The sequence below is a fragment of the Notamacropus eugenii genome, chromosome 2, assembly GCF_028372415.1.
Source record: "Notamacropus eugenii isolate mMacEug1 chromosome 2, mMacEug1.pri_v2, whole genome shotgun sequence".
NCBI lineage: Eukaryota > Metazoa > Chordata > Mammalia > Diprotodontia > Macropodidae > Notamacropus > Notamacropus eugenii.
In genome coordinates, this window is record NC_092873.1 from 40,435,654 (window position 1) to 40,459,794 (window position 24,141).

General features: G+C 41.7%; 1 protein-coding gene across 2 annotated transcripts in view; it reads right to left on the reverse strand.

The window, feature by feature from the left end:
- Positions 1-7,646: 7,646 nt before the first annotated feature.
- METTL16 (methyltransferase 16, RNA N6-adenosine) overlaps positions 7,647-24,141 on the reverse strand; it is a 52,178-nt gene continuing 35,683 nt past the window's right edge. For both annotated transcript variants that reach the window (XM_072639982.1, XM_072639983.1), the window contains 4 exons: positions 20,660-20,729; positions 19,650-19,739; positions 8,641-8,814; positions 7,647-8,534 (listed from right to left, as the gene is read on the reverse strand). In XM_072639982.1, the coding sequence (XP_072496083.1) occupies positions 7,929-8,534; positions 8,641-8,814; positions 19,650-19,739; positions 20,660-20,729 (940 nt within the window). In that variant the 3' untranslated portion in view covers positions 7,647-7,928. The remainder of the gene's footprint in view (positions 8,535-8,640; positions 8,815-19,649; positions 19,740-20,659; positions 20,730-24,141) is intronic.

Here is a 24,141-nt window from a genome sequence, read left to right on the forward strand (position 1 = left end):
GTCTATGACAGGGTTTCTGTGTGGCCTTTGGCATTGAGCTTCCAGAAATGTTTCTTCTTTCATTCCCAGGTGGTATAGCTTCCACTGAACCAAAAAGTCCAAACCCTTCTAGACTTTGTAACAATCTGTGTCCACAGCTCCCAGTTACCAGGACAAAGGTTTCAGGTGGGAAGCTGTGCAGAGTTTAATTGGTGCTGTTAGCTAGTGACTGATGAGGTAGCTCCCCCGATGATTCCAATGACTTGCTAAAATATGATCTCTCAACCTGAATCCAGTTCTGGCCTTGCTTCTGACAAGATCTCTTGTTCTACTGTCCTCACATTTTCACTAACAATGCAGATTCCCTTGAAGCTTCTGAACCAGCTCCAGAATTTTTCCTCACATCGCACCCATTCCTGTCTATACCATACCACAGCATTCTCCTCCCCTACCATTCTGGAGCAAGGCCTCTTTTCTCCATCTCTGAGCAGTGAGATACAAGACAGAGAGAAGACTTCTAGTGCAAATAACGCTCAACTTGTTTTCATCCTCAGGTTGCAGCTGTACCTTAAACCTGGGCCTAGCACACTCTGGTTAGGTTTCCCCCAGCTGTGGGAAACTCACTTACCAACATTTAAGAAACAGTAGCCTCTGCCTTCCATTCAACAGACACCCTCCACAGCACAATGGTCTGGCCCTCTTAGGGAAGCTAGGCTTTTCTAGAGAGCCTAGCTTCCCACAGCTTATACACCAAAACACTCCTACTCCTGCCAAGACTTGGACTGGAAAACCCTGCTGGCTCCCCAGAAAGGGAAAACAAGAAGATCAGCTCCCCCAAGGTCAGTATAGTGTATGGCAGGCAAAACATTTTCAGGCTCATTAGAAGTACTGTGATCAAATCTTACCAAACTGAAGGACAGAGCTTCATCCTGGAAGTAGCTTCAGGATCCTCCAGTCCTCAGGCAAGCCCCTGCAGAGGCAGTGCACAGACAGGTTGGGAGGTGGTAATCCATACTCTAGAACTGCCACCTTGCTTCCTTTAACTCACACACTGAGATCATAGACCCTTCCAAGACAGAGTCCCCAAGCCTTCTGCCTTCCCCTTGACTTTATAATCCTCTAGCAAGAGACCCAAAGGAAGAGCTCCAATGAGGGGAGGTTGTTAAGATGAGCTGAGAATCCCAACACAGCCAGGCTGACTGGCTCCATGAGGAGCCCTCTCCAGTCAGTGACAGCAGCAAGACCAGTGTCTGCAAATTCCTCAAAGGAATAATCTCAAAAAGCCAACTGGTCCTATTTGTTTTGTAACTGAGATACTTGGTACTGACTGCTAAAAATGAAAATCAAAAATCATGTCCATCATAATCCAATTCCAAATTGCCAAACTGTCCTTAGATAATTAACAGTAATTTCACATTGATCCCAATCCAATATGTACTTTCACAAGACACTTTTACTTTTTATGACCACTAATTATTTGAGCTAAAAATACTATCAGATATAATGATCTGGTAGCAAGAATTAAAAATTATTAGCTATTTCTCTTACTCAAAGAAATTCTACCTCAAGTGTCTAATTATCCAATATTAGTAAGAAGTGATTTCTCTCTTCCTCACTGTCATTAATGTGCCTTCTCCTTGATACAGACCAGGAAGGGATTGGGGCAGTGGGGGGGAGAGGACAGGACACCCCACAGAAGTCTAGCCTCTCCAACAAAATCAGAATTTGAGCTCTGTTTGGGGGTAAAAAGGTAACACCACACATCCAAGATCTCTGATCTTAGAATCCTAGGATTCTCCCTTTAACAAGAGTACCAACTAATGTGATCAGCATCTACTAATAAAGCTCCAGTCACAGAGTCTCGAAACAGTAGTGTTTCTGATTAGACCAAGACATACAAAGAAGCTACAGCTCAGTGGTTGTTATGAGGTAGAGTGCCCTCATCATAGTCAAAACATGCTTCCTCCAAAGTACAAGTGCAAGTCTACTAAATGTAGCATTGGTGGCTCCAATTACCAATTAAATAAATAAATTGCTGTTTTAGTCATTTGGGTGACTCACATCAAAGCATCCCAAGAAGCTCAGCCCTAAGAGTCCTAGAGAACATTGTGAATCAAATTTGAGGAAGCAGAGGTGATGGGCTCTCAGAGAGCTCTCTAGTGCCAAGGAGTGCTTGAAACCAAGGGGGCATTTACTCATAAAGAAATCAAGCCATGGCCCCAGGGAGCAAGCTCCCACCCACTAGTGCCATTAAGTTATTTCTGGGTCTGAAGGCCATTCATGGAATCTAGGATGTGCAAAAGAATTCAGAGGGTGAACAGTTCAGCTCCTACCTGGCCAAGAACCCCTTCTCCAACAAGTGGCCTTCATGGAGCCTTTCTCTCTGGCAGGTAACTTCTTAGCTTAGGAGGCAGCCCTTTCTCTCTGGCAACTCAATTAGCTATTTTATTTACATCATGCTTAAATCTGCACATGCACCTCCTCCCCACAGCTCCTAATTCTGCCCCTGGGGAGAAACACAGCAAGTCAAATGTTCTTCCTCATCACAGCCCATCAAACACCTGAGGACCACTACCATGCTCTCTCCATGGTTCCTCACTACCTTGATTATGCTTGTCCAGATTTTTCCTAAATCATAGGCCCCACAACAAACCATGGACCTTTGACTGCCTCTCTTCTGGCCACCCGAAATCAAGTACAGGAATTATCTTTTAATTAACACTAAGAGGTCAGTTCCAAAAGGCCTAGCAGTCTTTCTCCAATTCAGCCACCTCTTTGCCAAGGTTCACTCCCTTGAAGGGTACTGAAACAAGGTTACAGCTTCCCAGTCCAGCATGTCCATGCTCACAGGAAGTAAAGGTTGAAGAGTTTAAATTCTTGCCTAGTAGGTGAATCCCCAACAACTTCAGTACTTGCTTCCTCCTTTCTCCTAAAGCTAGCCCCCTAAATAAGGCAGAAGCTGAGCTCAGTGCCAGTCTAATGACCACAGAATATGAGCCTGAGGTACTGGTGAAGCCAAGTCAGCACAATGCTCTGACCAGGCACGGCACTGTGCAGACAATGGTCCCTTCACAGCCCAACAGGCCACTCTGGTTTAAACAGTAATATGCAAAGAGTATTAGTGTATTCACAACCAGATCATCTAACTAAAACGATGAAAAAACTGATCAGAGAATGGCCCAAAGAGTTTCTTCCTTGGAGCTCTCCAAATTTCTAGTCAGGTCTGAGACTGTATATTCATTCACTGTGTGGTGACCCCCTCCCTGTTCTAAAAATTTTTTAAAGGCTAATTCATAACAAACACAAAATCAAAAGAACTTCTCGTTATTGATGACAGCAGCGGGGGAGGAAATAGCTTATCTGGAAAGCTGATCTTCATTTTGGAGGCAATTAAAATATAAAGGTTCTTTAAGAAAATACCAACAATAAGGCCCAAATCATTCTTTCCCATAAGAAAGCAAGAGCTTTGGGGAAAAAGGCCACAAATGCCCCCTTGTGGCCACAAGTGGGAATGTCATGTACTTCTTGCGTTAAGAACAGTGCAGGGCCTTGGACAGGAAATGAAGAAGAGGCTGAATGGTTTATTTAGTTGCCTAGAGCCTAGTCTGGACAAACAGTTGGCTTCTGCCTCCCACAGTAACAGTGGTTGATATTTAAAAGCAAGGTCATATTAAAGCATTAGGAATTAAGAGAAGTAGATTTGCATCCTAACCAAATACCCTCAAACAGGAACACACCTCCCATGCTTCACAACATTTGTATTAGGATCAATTCAATCGCCCATGTCAAGGACCAATGGGAAGATTGAGTGACATGTATTCAAGGAGCTCTCACCCCAAGGAAGGGCATGAGAAAGCTCTGGACAAGCTTACATACTGCTGAGAGGACTCAATGAGGTAAATGTGAAATGTGACATCCTAGATCAGGGGAGACAACGAAACCATGACTATATATAGGAGGCCCTATGAAATAAATGAGGAATTTATACACTTGAGCCATGCCAGCTCTTCAACACCAACCACTCTAGAAGCTGAGGAATGTTGGGCTTCAGACTGCCTATGCAAGGGAGCTCCAATACTAGTAGCCCTCAAGTGGGGAGATCTTTCCAAACATTTATGCAAAGTTAGTATGCCAAGGCTCTAGCTGCTTAAGCACTGCCCAAGATGTGCTACCATGGCTGGCTCCTTTATCCAGCACTCTTCTACACAACGTCAAACTCTTTTTAGAACTCCCAATCTATGTTATGCCAAAGACCTGATGGTCACCACAGGCTCGTGGGGTCTGCTCTTGTATCTTCTTTAGGGGAGGTCTCTGACCCACTAAAGTATCAACTACATGTTCTCAGAATTCCTGTATCACAGTAACAAAAACCCCCATTGCTATTAAACCAGGTTATTACACTCACTCTTAGTAACAATGTACACGACTGGATGTTGTTAGTTATGGAACCAACTTCACCTAACGTTAAACATGAACTAAGACCAGAAAGGGTTTTAAGAAAGTGGGCTGAGGATGAAATCTCAATGTCAACAGCATCTTTGAGTTTAGCCAACTTCTTCAAAAGGCCACTAACAGAAATGGCTAAGGGGTCAGCCAAAGATCTAGATTCAACGAGACCAATCAGGCCATGTGACACGTCAGCACTTTCCTCTCTTTCAAATGTAGCCCAGCCTGAGCATATTAGACCTATTCCAAAGATCTTCAAAAGTGTATGTCAGACATAGTAGATGAGTCAGCAGCCTACAAGCAAAGGATCAAGGAATGCCTACTGATACCTTCTCAGTAGACCTAGAGCAATATTTCAATTCTGGCTGTACCCTTGAAGGAGCAAATACACTAAGGGAAGTCACCTGGATGATTAAAACAGAGGGGATATCAATGCCATTTGTTTCTAAACAATTTACATTCAAGTTGGTTTCCAAATCAACATTAGAAGATTTTTCAAAGTCATTCTACTTACATGCACGTAAGGAGCCTGGGCAAGAGACCACCATACCTGGAATCAAACACATCCATCAAAGACAAAAAAAGGGAGAAATACTGAGGTTGAGTCAGACAAGAGCAGAAGAATGGCCCACTTCAAGAGCAAACCTGGTAAACAGTATTCCAGATGGAGGCTGGTGAGATGGGAAAAGGGAGAGAAGCTGGGAAAGTACATGTCTTCCCATAGGGAACAAAGGCAGCGGTGATCGCTCTCCCAGCCAATTACCAAGCACAGGGGAAGCAGCAGCAGGGGCAAAAGAACATGTCTAAGGGAGCCTGCTAAAGACTGCCAGCTGTCTTCACAAAGGCCTGGACCTCGAGACTTAATAGTCAGCCCCATGTGGATTTGATGAGTCTAACCAACCACAAGCTCTGGAACAAAAATCTACTCCTTCAAAGAGAGATATCCAACCCCACCTCCCTCTAGCCCAACTGGAAAATATGTGCTCAAGCAAAAATATTTTTAAAATAACTGATTGTTTTATAAATTTCAATGTTACATGAATGGGGAAAATGCCAGCTTTTCTGGGCCAAAAAGTAGTCCATTCTTTCCCAAGGAGGCATTTAAAATCAAGAAGGGTTTGAATACAGACAAGCTCCAACTTGTTTCCACATGATTTTAAATGGAAGTATAATCCTAGTTTAACTCCTCCAAAATCAAACACCTTCAATGGGAGAGTTTATACACCGTCCCATAGAACCTAGGGCAGCCTACATATCGCCCACAATGACACCAGGCCCCTGGATCGGAAGCCACAGGCTCTGCCACTTACTAGAACATTAGTCGAGTTACTTACCAGCTCCAGCTCTCACTTTCCTCATCTGAGAAACAAAAGAATTTTAACCACAGAACCTCTTAATATCCTTTTCCCTTCTAAAATCCTATCCCCCAGAGGGAGCTGTGGTGTAGCAGACAGAGCACTGGGTCTGGAGTTAGGAAGACTTCAGTCAAACTCCAGCCTCAGAGATTTACTAGTTGTATGACCCTGGTGAAGTCACTTAACCCATCTGCCTCAGTCTCCTCAACTGCAAAATGGGGATCATAATCACCTGCCTCACAGGGTGGGTGGGAGGATCAAATGAGAGAACTGTAAAAAGCACTTGCAAAGTTTCTTGGCACGCGATAAGTGCTCTATAAATACTTGTTCCCTTTCTCCTATAACAAAAACAGCAAACATGGTTTTCTGTTGTCATTATGAACAATTATCGTTAAGGAGTACTGCAAACACAAGGAATTACATTTATACCCTAATGTCAGAAAATGTGGGTTTCAACCCTAGCACTGTTCCTAATTAGCTTCCTGGCCTTGCTACTGGCTTTTTATGTGTACAATGGAGAGTATGAGAAGGGGATGGGGTGGGGTGGGGTCTAAGACTAAGTGCCTCCGAGGTCTCTCCCAGCTCTAACATTCTAGAATAGAAAATCACAAGTACAAGCTTTTAACAACAGAGCCAACAGCTGTAGGTAAGGAACCCCATGTATGCTCCAGGTGGCTTTCCTGTGACCCTACTCCAAAAAATCTCAGTGCTTCTATTTTTTTTTTTACCCTTTCGGAAGGAAGAGGGAGCAATGATAGATTACCCATAGAGCTCTAGACAGATAAAACCTCAGAACTGGAACAACACAGCCTAGTAAATATAGAGCTGGTCTTGGAGAAGGGAAGAACTGTGGCATCCCACATGGTGCTTAAAAACAAAATTCCAGCCTTTCCAACCCTAACAGAACCCAAGCATTCTTACTGGAACACTTGTTTTGAGAAGGTGCTTACACTACAAATCCAAATTCTACTGCTAGTAAGAAAATATAGTGAGGATTAGAGTTGACTCTTTAGATTACAATGTTCAATCATCATCAATTTACCATCAACAAATGACCACTACCTGATTGCTCACAGACTATTTTCACAACAAAGTCCTATTTTCTGACAACTTCAAATCCATCACAGGCAGCCCCTCGAAACAAGAAATAGGATTGACCCTTTAAATTTCTGAATATTCTAAATATATTTGTACATATACATACGTGTGTGTGTGTGTGTGTGTGTGTGTGTGTGTGTGTGTGTGTACATCAAATGAATCTTGGTTGAAATTCGAAAAAAATTCTAAAATTGTGTGGAATTAATGCTGCTAAAAGAACACTGTACACAAGTCAGAGGAAAGGGTGTACCAGGCTCAGAGCAGAAAATACTGCTTTCCTCTCAGGCTCTGAAGCAAGAGCATCAAAGACATAAGTCACAACTCTCTTCCTCACTCATTAAGCACATGCCTCCTGCCTTGGTGTTTCTCAACACCAAGAAAACCCAAGGTGAGGCATATCTTCCTGGGAATGAATCTGAAGCTCTTTGCTCCTGGGCTCTATCTAGCCCTAACTCACTGTCAGACCCCTAAGGTTAGGTTCCTGTGTGAAGATACAGGGTGGGGCAAGGGACTTGGGTAAAAGTCAGTCAGAAGAGAACATGAGTAAGCAAATCCAGTCTTAGATGCTGAGTCTTTTGGGTGGAGGTAATGAACCCTACTTGCCTCTCCAAAGCAGTACCCTCCAGAGAAAGCCTGAGAGACTGAGACATCCCTGCAGGCCAAGGTACCATCTCAGCCAAAATGAACCTGATGCCTGTCCCAAACCTCAGATGCTACACAAACAATCTGCTGGCCTTGGAGAGCCAATTCAACATGAAGCTAGCCAGGTTGAAATCCATCCACAGTCCCAGCCTCCTGGTAGTTTTTTATTGTTACTAACATCCAGCACATTTCCTCTGGTGTCACTTCACAGCGATTCCCTGCATCTAAAACAAACAAAAAAATCCAGCCCAGGGTTGACTTACTGAAATTGTCTTTTAAAAAAGCAAACAAACAAAAAAAAAACATCCGTGCTAGTGTCACTGACTTTTTTCCCCCTGAATTGCTAAGAAGTTCTAAAAGGCAAGCTGCCCTACACTGGACTGAGCCAGCTATGCCAGGAATTTGTGGCTAACTAGCAACAAGCCTGAAAATCTGGTTGCGTAAATACGTACAAAGTTGGTTCATTAAGTCCCTGTTCTGGCCCTCAACCCAATGCATCTCTACCACTGTGTCGTCATTTGCCTCCTTCTTGACATTTATTAAACACTTAAACAGATAATGTCCAGAAGGCCCTTGAGAATTTTTCTCTCTTTCAGCCACTGTATTGGCAGCTTCTTCAGGAGCATCAAGCTCCTCAGTGGCACAAAAAGAGCTCCTGACACTTTCTAAAACCTCTGTCCTTCCCCTTTTCTCAGTCCCTTCCTCCTGCATTGGTTCTTGGCTATTGTCTGGATGGGGACTTTCAGACACAGCTGTTTCAGCTCCACACATGGCAGGCCTGGGTGGAGAGCTCTCATCAGGGCACTTGGCCAAATCGGGGTTATTTTCAATCTCTTTGGACAGAGGTTTCTCCTCTTCCATAGCTTGAATGAAGTCTTCAGAGGCTCGAGGAACTTCTCTCAGTTGCCTCACTCTGTCTCTTTTCTTTCTCCTTAAATGAACCCAAGAGTTTTCTATGGCTGTTAGGAACAGACTAACTTCCTCTTTTCCACAGGGAACTCGTTTATGCTGGACCTATTTGGAGGAAAAGATAAAATTTCATAGACATCAACTTCTGTATCCCCTCTTGATGCCCCCAAAATAGATAGGGAGAAACATCTTCATCCCCTAAATCAGGTACCTTCAGATCAGTGAGGATTTTTTCAAGCCATGTTGTAATAACTGCTATACCTTCTACAGTCTCCGAACCCACAGCAGAAGCTTTGAGGGATAACTCTTTCATTGTGGCTGCTAATACTACAAATGTAATGGGCTTCCTAGGCTTTTCTAGTTTTCTTCTCTTAGATGGAGGTGACTGAAAGAAAAAGAAGAGGGGTGGGATGGAATTAGTAGATAGAAATTATCCAAAATAACCATTCATCCATCCATCCATACACACACACACACACACACACACACACACACACACACATACACACAAACACACACACGCAAGATATTTCACTAACACCTTAGTTGACAGAAAATAATTCAGTAACAAATAGGTAATTCCCTTATCTGCTGTGGCCAAACTAGGCTCATATCATTCCATTCAATTGGGTACATTTGAATACAAGCATCTGTTAAAGATATATGCCATACAATGACATTTCTACACCAAGAGTTGGAGATAAGAAAAATAAATAGTCCTTGCTCCTTAAGGAGTTGTGGAGAGAGACTATGTACAGAGAAGGCAATATAAAATATATAATAAGCCATTCCAAGAGTGAAAAAAGGAACAGCACCAATGATTGGAAGGAAAGGGGGAGAAGAAAGGTCTCATGCAAGAGACAGGACTTCATTTCAGGAAACAACAAGAGCCCTGGGGACACAATGTGTTCTAAAGGAACTGTATGCGCCCTGATCATCAATTTCTAACATGTGTTTCAACGTCAGCAGAAGCTTAGAATGAGCCAGAGATTTCCAGGGTTTGTCTTTCATTACCAATGAGAGCCGCAAGTACGGTATGTTGAATCTGGCTAGCTAATGAGCTAGTATCATCCTTAATGGAACCAATGGATTCTTCATCTCTCAAAATTTCCATGAAAATGCTGACCTTGGAAGCTGGTTTTACCCAAATTAAGCCTGTAAGCCTGTCTGTCATCCCTTTCTTTCCTCTACCTCAAACATGGAATCTAAATCTTTCCTGGCCATATCCACTAGAGGGACTCAAACTCCACATTCAAGTTCAATTACGTCACCATATTTTTTTGCTCTTAAAAATGAAAGCATCTCCCTAGATTGGTCTTATCCAGACACAATGTTTTCAAAATACATTTTATGACTATTTAGTTCCTTCTTCCCCCCAAAAGACATCTTACTATAGTCAGAAGTGATCAGAGCCTTAAAATTCGAACAATATAGAGACGAAGATAACAATGAGGACATTGGAGACAAAGCCCAGAAGGTCAAACAGTTTTGAAACGCTTCTATTCCGAAAGGAACTAATGCTATTTTCAGACAATCCTAGACCCATATTTCACAAAGGAGGAAATGGAACAAAAAGGCTCAATGACTTGTTAAAGGTTCCAGGGCTGTTACCAGCAGCACCACTTTTACTAGACCAGAATTGTTTAAGGTAGAAAACTGAAATTACATGAAAGAACCTACAATCCCGCAGGCAAAGATAACAGGAACCTACTCTGAGGTTGCAAGTTTCTTCCTCTAATACAGACACATGGGGAAAGCCATGATATTTCTAAACTAAGGACTTTTCAATGTAGCAATTTCCAACACCTCTTAAAGGCTTATCTTTAAGTTAATAAGCAGATTAAACAAAAGATCATAACATTAAGAAATGTTTTAAAACAACAACTACAACAGGATTTGATTGAATTTACCTGAAAGGGATGGAAACAGAGGAAACAAGCCAATCAGAAGCCCTGTGAGGAAATAACCAAGAGTGGATTCTGGGCTGTGCCCAAGCCTGGTATTCTCAGACAACAAGATCAGACAGATTCAGGTTTGACGTTGAGAGAGTAGTGTTGTAATGACTTAATAACATAGCAAAGGTAAAAGTAACCATTCATCAGAGTACCCGCAACTTTCAAGTATCTCCTGGCCAAGAATATAAAAATCCAAGTATTAAACTAGTTACATTGTATCTGAAGCAGTAAAAAGTAGGTAACAGAATCAAGTTCCAGGTGTTAACTTTCAACATCAGAGACAGAATGTGTGTGTATGCACACATGCCCATGCGTGCCCTATGCCCTGTGACACAACAAAGATCCTACTGGAAAGGCCATTCCTGGGATTCATCTGGGCTCTTTCGAGCTCCTGACCAAAGTACGGCTAAACATGGAGATGAAAGAAAGCAGCAGCACAGCTTCCTAGAAAGATAGGTCCTGACCCATCTGATGAACAGTTTCTACCTGAGTGACTTTTCCAGTGAGGATTTCCCACAGGATGCTAATTTGGTCTTCCTCTGTTGTTACCTGCTTTTCAAAAAGCCTAAGGGAGGTCAGATTCAACAAGACAGAAACATTAAATGGATGATGTAGGTTTAAATAACACAATTTCCCTGTCCCAAATGGGGCTCCATATTCCAATCTTAACTATACAAAGTTCTGCCCTAGGATATTATCTCATCAGAAATGTCAGATTTGCTGCTTATTCACTAAAAAGAAAAAAGATATTTTAAATTGAGTTGTACACTCCTCCTGAAGCTAGACGACAGGCTGACAATTTCATTCTTTTATAAATTTCCAAGCAAAATTTTCATATAAATTAATGGTAATAAACTTCAGTATTGTTCAGAACAATACTTCTCCCTCCAATCTGATGTGGACTCTGACATACTGAAAATCCTTATTTTACTCACGAGGGTCACATTAAAATGCAGTAAATAGCAAGGGCAGGTCTTAAGAAATAACCACTTAAGAGCAAGGAATAGTTTATTTGTGAGATTTATGGAGAATGGAGGAATTTATAATCAAAAAAGAGAGAGAGAACACTATGAAATGCAAAATGAATAACTTTGATTACATTAAATCAAAATGTTTTTGCACAAATAAAGCCAATGCAACCAACTCTAGGAGATAAGCAGAAAACTGGGAAAGAATTTTTACGAGTTCTGTGATAAAGGTCTCATTTCTAAAATATACAGAGAACTGAGTCAAATTTACAAGAATACAAGTCATTCCCCAATTGTTAAATGTCAAAGGATATAAACAGGCAGTTTTCAGAGGAAGAAATTAAAGCTACCTATAGTCATATGACAAATGCTCTACATCACTATTGATTAGAGAGATGCAAATCAAAACAGCTCTGAGGTACCTATCAGACTGGCTAATATGACAAAACAGGAAATTATAAATGTTGGAATAAATGTGGGAAAACTGGAACACTAATACATTGTTAGTGGAGTTATGAACTGATCCAACCATTCTGGAGAGCAATTTGGAATTATGCCCCCCAAAAATGTGCATACCCTTTGTACATACCCATCAATACCACTTCTAGGATTGTATCCCAATCCCGGTATCTACAAGAAATCATAAAAATGGGAAAAGGACCCACATGTACAAAAATCTTTATAGCAGCTCTCTTTGTGGTGGCCAAGAACTGGAAATTGAGGGGATGCTCATCAATTGGGGAATGGCTGAACAAGTTGTGGTATATGAATGCAATGGAATACATAAAAATATAAAATATGAAAAACGATGAACAGGAAGACTTCAGAGAGGCCTGAAGGACTTAAATGAACTGATGTTGAATGAAAAGAACAGAACCAGGAGAACATTATTCACAGTAACAGCCACAGTGCTTGAGGACTGATTTTGATAGACTTAGCCATTCATAGTACTGCAAGGACCTAAAACATTCCCAAAGGACTCTTGATGCAAAATGCCATCCACATCCAGAGAAAGAACTATGAAGTCATAACGCAGAATGAAGCAGACTATTTTCTCTTTTGTTTTTCTCATGGTTTCTCCCATTTGTTATAATTCTTCCATGCAACATGATTAATGTGAAAATGTGTTTAATAGAATTCTATGTGTAGAGTCCATGCTGTCTTGGGGAGGAAGAGAAAAGGGAGGGGGAGAAAATTTAAAACTTATGGAAGTGAATGTTGAAAACTGAAAACAAATAAATTAATAAAGTTGGAAAACAAAAAAGAAATCACCACTTAAATTTATTCACCAAGATCCTTTATATTAGTACACTTTCACGCCTCCTCACAAGTGTCCAATGTATGGTAAATCTTGTGGATAGCTTTGTCTCCCCCACACCAGCAATTAAAATTTAACTTATTTTTGCTAACATTAAAATCTAAAGTCATCACTATACAGACCTATTTCAAGTCCTCCAACAGCAACAACCTAGTTTACCAGGCAAGCTGTACTTAAATAATTCAACATTTTAAAGTCCAAAAATCAATGTTTTGCAGCTGGTTAATCCAGCTTAATGCAAAGGACTGATAGCAGATTAGAAGGCCCCTTCCCCATACTACTGTACAGCTGAAATTCTAGAATGAAATCAATCCCCTGGGTCATTTGCCCTCCAAAAAGGATGCCTGTTTCTATCAAAACTGTAAGGATTTAATGGTTTATACAATAATTTTATTTACTATTTGGTGACATTGTTCAGAACACAGAAGAAATGGGGGAAGAGGTGTTACAATAAGTTAAAATAATTAATATATTTGCTTAAATAATTTAAGGCCTACAAATTTTAACTTTTAAGATTTAAGAGTTCTAAGATTCCTTATACTTCCACTTTTGCCATCACTTACAGATTTAACAAAATCTATGAATGAGGTCTAACTGAGATGCCCATAGCTAAGAGACTATGACATATGGCCCTGAACTGTTTTTTATAATTCACAGCAACTCTCAAGAAAATCAGGAGAAAATTAAGTGCTCTGATTTTAAAAAGAGGAAGAGAGAAGCAGTGGGGAGAAAAGGAACGACAGAGAAGGATAGGGAGAATAGAAAGAAGAAGAAGAGAAAAAAGGAGGGGAATAGGAAAGAGATGGAGGTAAGGCAGAGAAGGTTACTTGAGAAAATTCCTGAGAATGAAGACTCTCTGCACCCAGGTTCTGGCAGAAGCAAGAGACTGGCCCAGAAGAAGGACAACTGAGGTGAGGAGGGAAGCATCAGATAGGTAGCAAAGAGCCCTGCACCTCAATGCCTCTGAAGCTGTTACAGAGGTAAGAACAGAAAAATTCACGTTGGCAACATGGCATTTTCTCTGTCACTCTTTACAGAAACTGAATTTGGATGCTCTTCCTTGGGAGGACAAAGGACCAGGGTCAACACAGCACTTTAGGGATACAAAGACTGGAATTTCTGGGTGGACAGAGCTGGTACATTTTATTGAAAAATCCTACTTGATTCATTCAAATCTTACTGAGTGCCTACTATGTGCATATGCATCTAGTAAGATCTAATGTAAGAACTTAACTTAAATATTTGAATGAACAAATAAGCCCTCAAAGAAATCCGAGTCAGTACCCTTAGAGCAGCCAAGCGGGAAGGTAAAGTGTATACTGATTGACAAAAGCTACCTGACTTTTTTTCTTTAAAAGAAAAGAAACATGTCAGAATTTCTATAACCCAATGCGCATTGGCCCCTTCAAGCTATCCCTTAGTTCAAGTCTGAACCAACTGAAATAGTATTACTGAGTCACAGGAGGAATTAACCTTAATGTTTTATGGCCACACCTTCCTTTTAAGAATATAACCCAGTTTCTCCACTCGAGTCCAAATCTCCATCATGGAACAGAGGTGGATCAGGGTTCTCTTCAAATACAGGTGAAAAGTCTTGGAGCACAGTCCTGGAAGCAGACTGTCATCTGAGAACCAGGAGAAATTAGCCAGCAGGAACAGGATTTGTTTTTAACACACTATAACTAATGGTGCTACATACTCACTAAGGCAAGAAGGGATAGTGATCACTATCAGTGGAAGGAAAACCCTCAAAGATAAAAGTTGCAGCTCTTTTTCAGCTAGGGTGTGACTATGACCCAGCTTGGTTATTTACCTTTTTCACCAAACATGCCTCTGAATGATTTAGGGGCTGCCGTAAAACCCACCTTCAAAGACTTAAAATTTGTCCTCATGAGATTATATTCTGAAGGGATTCCCAGAAAGAAATTCCAAAGCAGCTCTGAGAAAAAGGAAAACATTTTAAAGGATCACAGACACTGTGATGTGTTTTTGGTCTGAAGTCAGAGAAAAATTAAATTCAATGTCCAAATTTAAATATGAATTCTTCTGAGATGCCTGGGAAGTATCTGATGTATAGTAGGCATTTAATACATCCTTCTGACCTGCTCTGCTCGTTTTTACTTTTCATTGTCTTGTTTACATTAATATGGGGAACAAAATTAAACATAATTTTTTTTTTTATGTGGGCAGGGGAAAAATCCTTTACATAAAAAACCCACCACCCTTGGCTGCAGAAGGTCAGGAGTATTAAAAACTCAGTCTCGTGTCACTGTCCAGCTGAAACAAGGCAGGATGTTTAAGGGGGTGTAATTTGTGATTTTCAGTGTGCCTCATTTTTTTGTGCTTCAGGGCAGCAATCCAAATCCATACAAGTATCTGCCAGAGCTCTGGAAGAAAGGAGACAACAGACCCAAAAGAAACAAAAAGGCTTGGCCTCTACTCTCCCTTTTCCTTGTATTGAGATTTCAATGGATTATATGGCAACCATACCAACACATATGTCTGGCCTCCTACATTGTTATGAAATCAAAGGAAGGGGTAAGTAAGAAGCGAGACCAGAAACATGCTGAGCCTTCCCCACTCCCATCATGCCACCCTGTCTGCAACACTTCCTCCTCTCCGGTTATCACTTATATTCCACCCATTCTTGATCTCGGGTACCTCTAACCCAGACTGGTTTTTCCCTTTTCTAAAGAGTATCACTCATGCGGGCAGTTACTCGCATACTATTTTCTGCAAAAACCGAATACATACTTGGCTTTTCTCTCTACCAAAATTATGAAAAAAACTACTTGAGAAACGAGGACAAAGCCCTATACATTTCTTTTCTGTTCCCTATAATTCTAGGAACATAACAAATACGTGCTGAATTTGACAGAAAGTTGACAGAAAGTAAGGTCTTCACTCAACAGCTCCCCTGGTCAACATATCCAGAGACAGGACAATTGGCAGGGCCAATGACCCGCGGATCATATCTCCTCTTGGGTAATTTTTAACTTAGTGCCTTATGTGACACTACAGAAATGAAAAATTCAGTTTGGTCAACTAGTTACTATTCTGATTATATATCATGCATATAACTTTTTTTTTTTAATATTAAACTGAAACACTGTCAGTCTTTAGGATAATTCTTGAGTGGTTTCTCAAAGATCGCCCCTACATGACAAGATCGCTGTACCTGGGTACTGCTGCTTATGGCTCTATGAAAGATCAGATTCACCAACTATTTTAGTTAGTCACATTCAAAGAAACCTTCTGCGCTTGGATCTCCAAGAAAGCTAAACCACAAACTGGCTGATGATGAGAGAACAATCGAAGAATGGGGGAGGGTTCGACAACTGACTGTGTAAGACGATTTAGATGACAAAGCATATCCTTTTTAAAGAATGCCACTTAAGTGTGCTGCACATGTCACTCACAGGCTTTGAGAACTTGGTGACACAAATACAGGATCGCTAAATGATCCTGCTCTGAAGGTTGGGTCACTTCCCCTGCCTGAACCAGTAAATTCATCCTCTGTAAAACAACAGGGTTGGACTCAGTGACCTTCAAGGGTGCTCCTGGCTTTAAAGCTAGGTCCCTTTTACGCCTTTTCCCTCAAAAGCTAGGATTTTTCAACCTGAATCTGCAAGTGGCTCATGATCTTTGTAAACTTATAGTATAGACCAAAAAAGCTTCTAATTTCTCCAAGATCTCAAGGAAAGTGGGTGGCATCAGTGTCCTAAGGGTTTTAACCCCATTCCTTCATTCCAGGTGCTCTCCCTAGTTGAGAACAATGATGTTCCACTCTCTCACTCTTCAAGGAGAGCTGTTCTAAAGCCACCTTAACCCTAACAAATAACTTCTATCCTGTTTCTCAAACCAACCTCATGGCAAAGTTTATCAACCTCCCTTGACAGGAGAGCCTTGGGCTTAAAGGAAGAATCCTAAAGATGTCTCTTTGAGACCCAACATGAGACATACTTTAAAAAAAAATCCTTCAAGCAAATCAGACTATACATAACTCACTAGCTAGACTGGGGGTGGGGGTGGGGGGCGGGCAAAGAGAGGATTCCTTAAACTCTAAGTGTCAAGCTTCCCAAAAGGGCAGAAATGCGGTAATGTCTCCTTGGGGTAACACAGAAAAGGGATGGGCCAAAGAAGAAACATTAAGCTTCTTGTTAGAATTCTGAAAAGAACAGTTACTAAAATATGTTCCCTCATCAGAAATGATTCTGCAAAAATTCTATCAACATCAGGAACCGTCTTTTTGTTGCTAAGATAAATCCAGACAACGGGATCCTACAGGCTTAGCAAAGGCACTTGACTTGGCAGTAAAAATTCAATTTTTCTTAACGTTCAGCATCAACAGAAATGAGTCAGTAGGCCTGGGATAAGGGAAAACAGAAGTTGCCGTAGAAACTTGCATGCTTACACTAAAATGGTTAGGATGAAAAAAAAGTAAAGCAAGAAGTAGGCCAATATTTCTGCTTAAGTGACTCTCTCTGGGCTTCTTCCCCCAGTGCCTGCCAGACTCGGGGCTAAGTGAGGTGACAATCCAACCACAACCAAACCCTGAACCATAAACTGGGGGTGGGTATGTTTGGGCAAAACTACACACACTGCCCCCCCCCAGTGTGCCAGTTCTAAGAAACTGTTGCTGGGTTACTACAAATCAGAAACTGCCACTTTTCCTGGAGCAGGTTAAGCGCATCTAATGAAACACTTGGGAATGTGGTATTAACTGGGAGGGAGGTGGAGGGGTTGACAAGTGCTCTGCCATAGGAAAAATTTGAAACCTTTAGCAATTGGCATTCCTTCATTGTGAGAAACTGAACAGGCTTTCAAAGGCAGGGCAGCAGGCTGGCTGCCGCTTCTGAAGGATCAGCTGCAGATACGGAAACAGGGCCCTTTTGTTCCTGAGACCTCACCAATTTTTCAAGACACACATGCACGCATGCACAGACATCCACAGACAGACACACAACAGAGACCAGGAGGACTCTGGTCTCTGAGCTAGCATGGGCTTTGCCAGAGCTAATTATCAGTTTTTCTAGCTGGGGTGCCAATGGATATAGGAAGCAGGTGCTGTTTGCCTCTACTGCAGCTGTTGGGTCTGCCTAGGAAGAAAGCAGTGCATTAAAAAGACCTTTAACCATTGTGTGTGTGTGTGTGTGGGGGGGGGGGGGGTTGTCTTTTTTTTTTTTTGGTGAGAGGGAAGGAGGTCAGACCTCCTACATGACCTCTCAGTCCTTTCCTTTTTTAGACTGTTTTTTTCTGGGGGTGTGTGTGTGTGTGCAATTAGGGTTAAGTGACTTGCCCAGGGTCATACAGTTAAAAAGAGGTCATATTTGAACTCAAATCCTCCCAGACTTCAGGGCACTTGCTCTATCAACTGCACCACCTAGCCACTCTGCTAGGGACAAGTTTTATGTGCCCTCCATTTCAAAAGGAAGGTTCTTAGAAGTCTTAGTCTGGTCTCAGATAGAACTGCCCTTCACAGCTGCTGGCAGAAGGAGGGAGGCATCAACCACAGTCACCTTTCCAATCAATTAATTCTCTATATAAATCATCGAGAACAATCACCTAGAGTACATTCGGGCAACCTTCCAACACCTTCAAAGGTCTGCCAAAAGTTGTCAAAACAGAAGAAGGAAACTTTTCTTCAATTAATCCCCACTCCCCCCCTCCCCTTGCACGCCTTCTCCCACCCTGCCAAGCAGCCCTACAAGGGAGAAAGAAGTCTGGGAGTCCCTCGAAGTACGCCACTCAGGCTGTCAGTTTAGCCATTCAGAAAACACCACAGTAATGGCTGCCAGCTACTCCACTGCCATCTGTACATGCAGCAGCATACACTGACAGACTTGGATCCAAGAGGCTCTCCAACATAGACAACACCCCCGTGAACTGGCTTTGGACAAAAATAAGAAGTTAGGAAGTCTCCAGCAGCCTGAAGGGCATGGGTACTACTGTCCTCCAAGTAGCAGCCTTACATGAATCATCATGCATGGAGGAAGCACTCACAAAAGATCACCTGAATAAACACGTGAATGTAGAAGTGTGCTGAGGGAGGCAATGAACTGCTTAATTAGCAGCAAGCATGGCACACTGGAAAGAGAACAGGACATAAGCATGGAGGAACTAGTTTCAAATCCCACCTCACTCTCTAGATGACCTTAGCTAAGTCAATTCTCTGGGCCTCAGTTTCCTTGTCTCTATACAATAAAAAGGCCTGGGCTACCTAAGCTATTAAGAGTCCTTTCTAATCTGAATCTATGATCCAATAGACCAAGTAGTTTTGATTAACAATGTGATATACAGGAGGGAAAAAAAGAAAACTAACTGCTGTCACCTTATACCTTTGCTTGTTGCCACTGCAACTGCTCAGATCATCTGGGACCACCACCCTGTATTCTACCTCTCTGGCCCTCAGTGTACCCAGCTTCAAAAAGAACTTGATGACTCCTTCTGTGCTCCATCCCCATGTGGTTAAGAGTTAAGGTGAAGGCTATTCACTAAGTGACAGAAAAAAGTCTACAAACTGAAATTTGGGGAACATATTTTCAAATTTTTATGGGTTGCATCCTTCCTACCCTCTAAGAGTTCAAGCTTAAGGTTAGGGATCTTCCAGAAGCCCCTCAGCTTCTCAAGTTCACAAATGCCTTAGAAGAGAAGGAAAGGAAGGAAAAGAAGGAAAGGTAAAAGGGAACACTTGTTAAAGGAGTCTTACAGATCTACAATTTTAACAGGGTAAATGCTTGCTTTTAAAAGCTATCTTGACTAGTTTCTAAGTTACCTTGGCCTTCACTGCACAAATCTGGGGAGGAAGGTGGGGTCAAAGGGCAATACAGCCTCAGACTCCAGTATTTCAATTGTGAGCCACAGTGAAGAGGCCAGCAGGCAAGTGAGCACATCTCAGAAACTCCTGGAATGTAGCAGGACCATGCTCTGACTACTACACCTCAGGTCAAAGAAGCAGGAGCCAGGGGTCAGTACTTACAGGCACCGTCACATCATCATAAAAGCTCCACGCCAAAGCCCATCTCATTGTGCGCCCCTGACAGAATTCAGTGTGGGTGACTTTGGGGACCTGTGAGAAAGACATCAAATATCATCGAATGACAATGAAGCAAACCATCCAAAACAGTGTTGTCATCAACAGTGTCAATCAATCAATGATTATGAACCAATACAGAATTTAAAATGGGGCTTTGAGGGCAGGGACCTTCCCTGATGAAGCCAACTAGGAGGCACTGATGCTTTAGCATCCAAACACAGCTCATGAGCAAGGAATGTGGAAAGTAGTCCTCATAAAATGGGAGCTTAGACAGAAGTACAGCGCTGGTGAGAAGCAGGAGGAAGGGCAGCAAATCTAGCAGGCAGCTTTCCAGCCCCACAAACTGCTGCTACCTTCACTGGCACTGTGACCACCAGTCCAAGATGGAAAGAGCATTTCTTACTCTCATAGTTTACTGACTGGCCCAGGCAGAAGCCAGACAGGTTTTCCAACTCAAGCTTTCTTCCAGTTTATCACAGAAGGTTCCCCAACACAGTAAGCTGAGTCAACTCTCCCAAATCCATAGCATCTTCTCAAATATGTGAAATGATACATGGAGCCACAAAACTTACCAACTTACTGTTCAGAATTCTCCCTTTGGGTTCTTAAACCTCTACTATGTTCTGTCCAGTGAAGGGACTTATAATTGCTTTCTTTTCAAGACTTTTTTCATATCTCAATATATTTGAATCACCCCCTCCCTTGGCCTATTGTTCCCCTCTCTACCAATCCCCTTTTTAATTGCCTGCTGAGATTTTCCAGCTCGTTATGTAAGGCTGCCTCAACCCCAGGAAAGCCAGACGGCTCCTGTTCCACTCCAAGTGTGCCTTTACTTCCTGATCCTCAGGGGCTCCTTACAGGCTGATGACCACTGGCTCATTCATACCCCCTGCCCATGCTTGGGGCCCACAGCATCTTTGTTTCCCTTGTTGCTGAAACAGACTAGGACTTACCCCTTGTATCCGAAGCTCCTCCTTCAATGGAGCCAGACTACATTTCTTTCCAAGCATGCAGCTGTACCATCTAGGAAAAAAAATCAGGTAATTTTAAACCATTTTCCCACTCTAAGAATAAATACCTCCTCTTCCCCCTGCAACTCAATGAAAGCAAATGGGAAAACTACAAAGAATAGTGAAAGAAACATTAGTGACAATATCCAGATTCACATTTAGTAATGCCTCTAGAAATGATCAAAAACAAGCCCAACAAACGAGGCAAAAAAGGGCTTGGACCAAGAGCTTCCTGGAAAGATACACCAGGAGTGGTCCAGATTCAATTTAGGAAAAAAGGAAAGCAGAGTAACCATTTTGACATTATCCTTTACAACAATGGCTGCCTCAAAATTCAAAGCTTTGTACTGTATTTGGGGCTAGGGAGAGTCTCAAAGAGCCAGTCCCAGGCTCAGCAGACTACAGTACATAAATACTGCAGTATATAATGTACATACTTATTAATATGTTTGTTCTGCTACATGGGCCACTTCTTTCCCTCAGGAGGAGAAAAAGTATGCCAATGAACAACAACAAAGACTTGAAGACCCCAAGCACAATAGTATAAAAGGACTCAGACATTTGCAAAGAGATTCCAAACCTATCAATCTGTAATAAGGGAAAAGACGGAAACATAGACTATTTTTCATTAAATGCAATTTTCCCTTAAAGCTTTAAACTGGTGGCAAGCACAGCACTCTATGTGGATCACTAGAGACATAAAAGTCATTTCGTGCCTTGTGAGAGTCTCTGCAGACAAGGAGCTCAGCTACTTGTGCTCCTCCCTCCATCAATACTACAATAGAAACGCCAGCCATTTGTTAAACTTTATTCAGAAAGGAATAACTGAAAGAAATAGGGCTATAACATTATCTCACATGTCCTTTTTGTAAAGAAATATATAAGCTGAAAAGCCATTCACCCGCTTCCCTCCTCTCCCCTCTCCTTTAGGACAAAGTTTGTTAAACAACACCTTCCTCCCATCAATAATACAAAGATAATCATCCCATTCCTAGTATAAAAGCACCTCTGTTACCCTGTTCTACTTGTAAAGAAATTCATATTATTTTGTTTATAAGTTTAAAACATGAAGAAATAGGGTATTGCCCCTTTAATAAAGTAAAAGGCAAGGTGGAAAACTTTGGAATGAAGAACTTGAGTAAATCAAATGGAGAAACAATTAAGAACTGTCCTACATATTAGCAGGAAGATGTTCAAGGCACCTCAGTTAAACCTTTTTTTTAAAATAACCACTGTTAATGATGGCACAGAGGCACAAGCTGAGAGACTTGGAGCTCGTTAGAAACTCAGAGGTCATCTGGGAGAAGCCCGAAGGAAACCAGAAGAATGCCTTCCATTCTTCCTTTGACAACAACGGCTGCCAACAAAATCAAAAGCTCAAAAGCACCAGTTTTCTAGTGCTCTTGGGGGAGGGCAAGAGACAAAGTGACCTGCCCAGAGTTACGCAGGTAATTATGACAGTGAGGACTGGAACTCAAGTCTCCTGCCTCCCAAGTTAGTCCAGGAAGGAGCAGAAGAAAGCTGACTGTGTGTGTGTGTCTAAGAAAGACAAATGATTAGAACAGCTCATGAGCAAAGGACAATTGTCTAGTACTTCAAAGACTGTATCTTTTTAACAAACCTTTTCCTAAATGGGGAAGGGAGAGGAGGGAAGTGAGTGGACAACTTTTCAGCTTATATATTTCTTTACAAAAAGGACATGTGAGATAATGTTATAGCCCTATTTCTTTCAGTTATTCCTTTCTGAATAAAGTTTAACAAATGGCTGGTATTTATACAGTGCTTTAAGGTTTGCAATTTCATTTGATCCTCATTAACCCTCTGAAGCAGGTGTCATTACTTTGCATTTTGCAGCTGCTAATACAGAGGGTGCAGGATCAAAGAACCAGTAAATATCTGAGGCAGGATCTGAACTCAAGCCTTCCTGTTTCAGGCCCAGTGCTCCTGGCCAGTGTGCTACCTCATCTACACAAGGATACAGAATGAGGGCCTAAAAACACAGAGCACATCCACATCTTGTCCAATTTCAGTAACAGGCCAGCCAAACGATTCATTAACACGTGAGGCAGTCTTTTCTACCATTTAGACCACTTTCAACTTTCCCTGAATGCGAGCATGAGGAATAATACCACAGCAGATCTCCTTGACCTGATCTCACATACATTCTACATGGTGAATGGATGGCTGAAGGGTCACAGAGTCCAAAGTAATGAGGTCCATCCTAACGAAGCCATACTTTCTTTCTGGTAATCTGCTGTTATTTCATAGCTATGTTGTAGACATCCGGCTGTTAAAATCCTTGCCCTGTGCACAGGGCAGGTTTACAAAAACATTCTTTGACTGACTCCAACCATCACAACCACTGATGTGTGGGGCTGGGCTACATGAAGGGTCTAAGGTTCCTTTCAACACTGATGTCTAGGAAGCAAAAGGTCAAAGGAATCAAAAGCAGCAGCTTTATACATCTGTGCAATTCTAATTCCACAAAGAAACAACACATCCCTGAATATATTCCGTAAATAGGAGTAACTTACTGAAAGCCTATCAATGTCACTGAAAGACTATATTAAGAATCTGTGTCATTAGAAGGTAAAAAGGTGACTGGGAAAAGAGATCTTTACATCAAGTTTCTTGAAAAGTGTCTCATTTCCAAGATACATAACAAACTAAATCAAGTTCATAACAGCAGTCATTCGCCAACTGATAAATGCTTAAAGGGTATAAACAAGTGATTTTCAAAGGAAGAAATCCAAGCTCTCAACAATCATATGAAAAAATGTTCTAAATCACTAATAATGAGCAAAATGAAAATTAAAGTTACTTTGAGCTTCCACTTTGAGCTCACACCCATCATACTGGCAAAGTTGGTAAAAAAGGAAAATGACAGTCACTGGAAGGGCTGTGAGAAAACCAGCCCACTACTACTGTCGGTGGAACTGAGAACTGACACAACCAAAGCCCAAAAAGTTACTCAAGTGTGTGTACCCTTAGACCCAGCAACACCACTTGGGCCTATGGCCCTAAAGAAATCAAAGAAAAAGGCAAGGGTGCACATGGACAAACATATATACATATATATGGCTCTTTTTTGTGGAGGCATACAACCGGAAACAAAGGAGGTGCCCATCAACTGGGGAACTGAACATGCTCTGGCCTATGAATACTTCTATGTCACAAGAAAAGATGAAAAAGATGGTTTCAGAAAAACCTGGGAAGATCTGTATGAACTGGAAGAGTGAAGACAGCAGAACAAGTGGAACAATTAACAAATAACATCGTAATGACCACTTTGAAAGATTTAAGAATGTTGACCAACATACTAACCAACCATGACTGATCATGAAGCCTGCTGCCTGAGCTTGTGATGGGACTCACAGTGCACAAGGTAACATTTTTTTTTTTTTGACCATGGTCAATTCACTCTT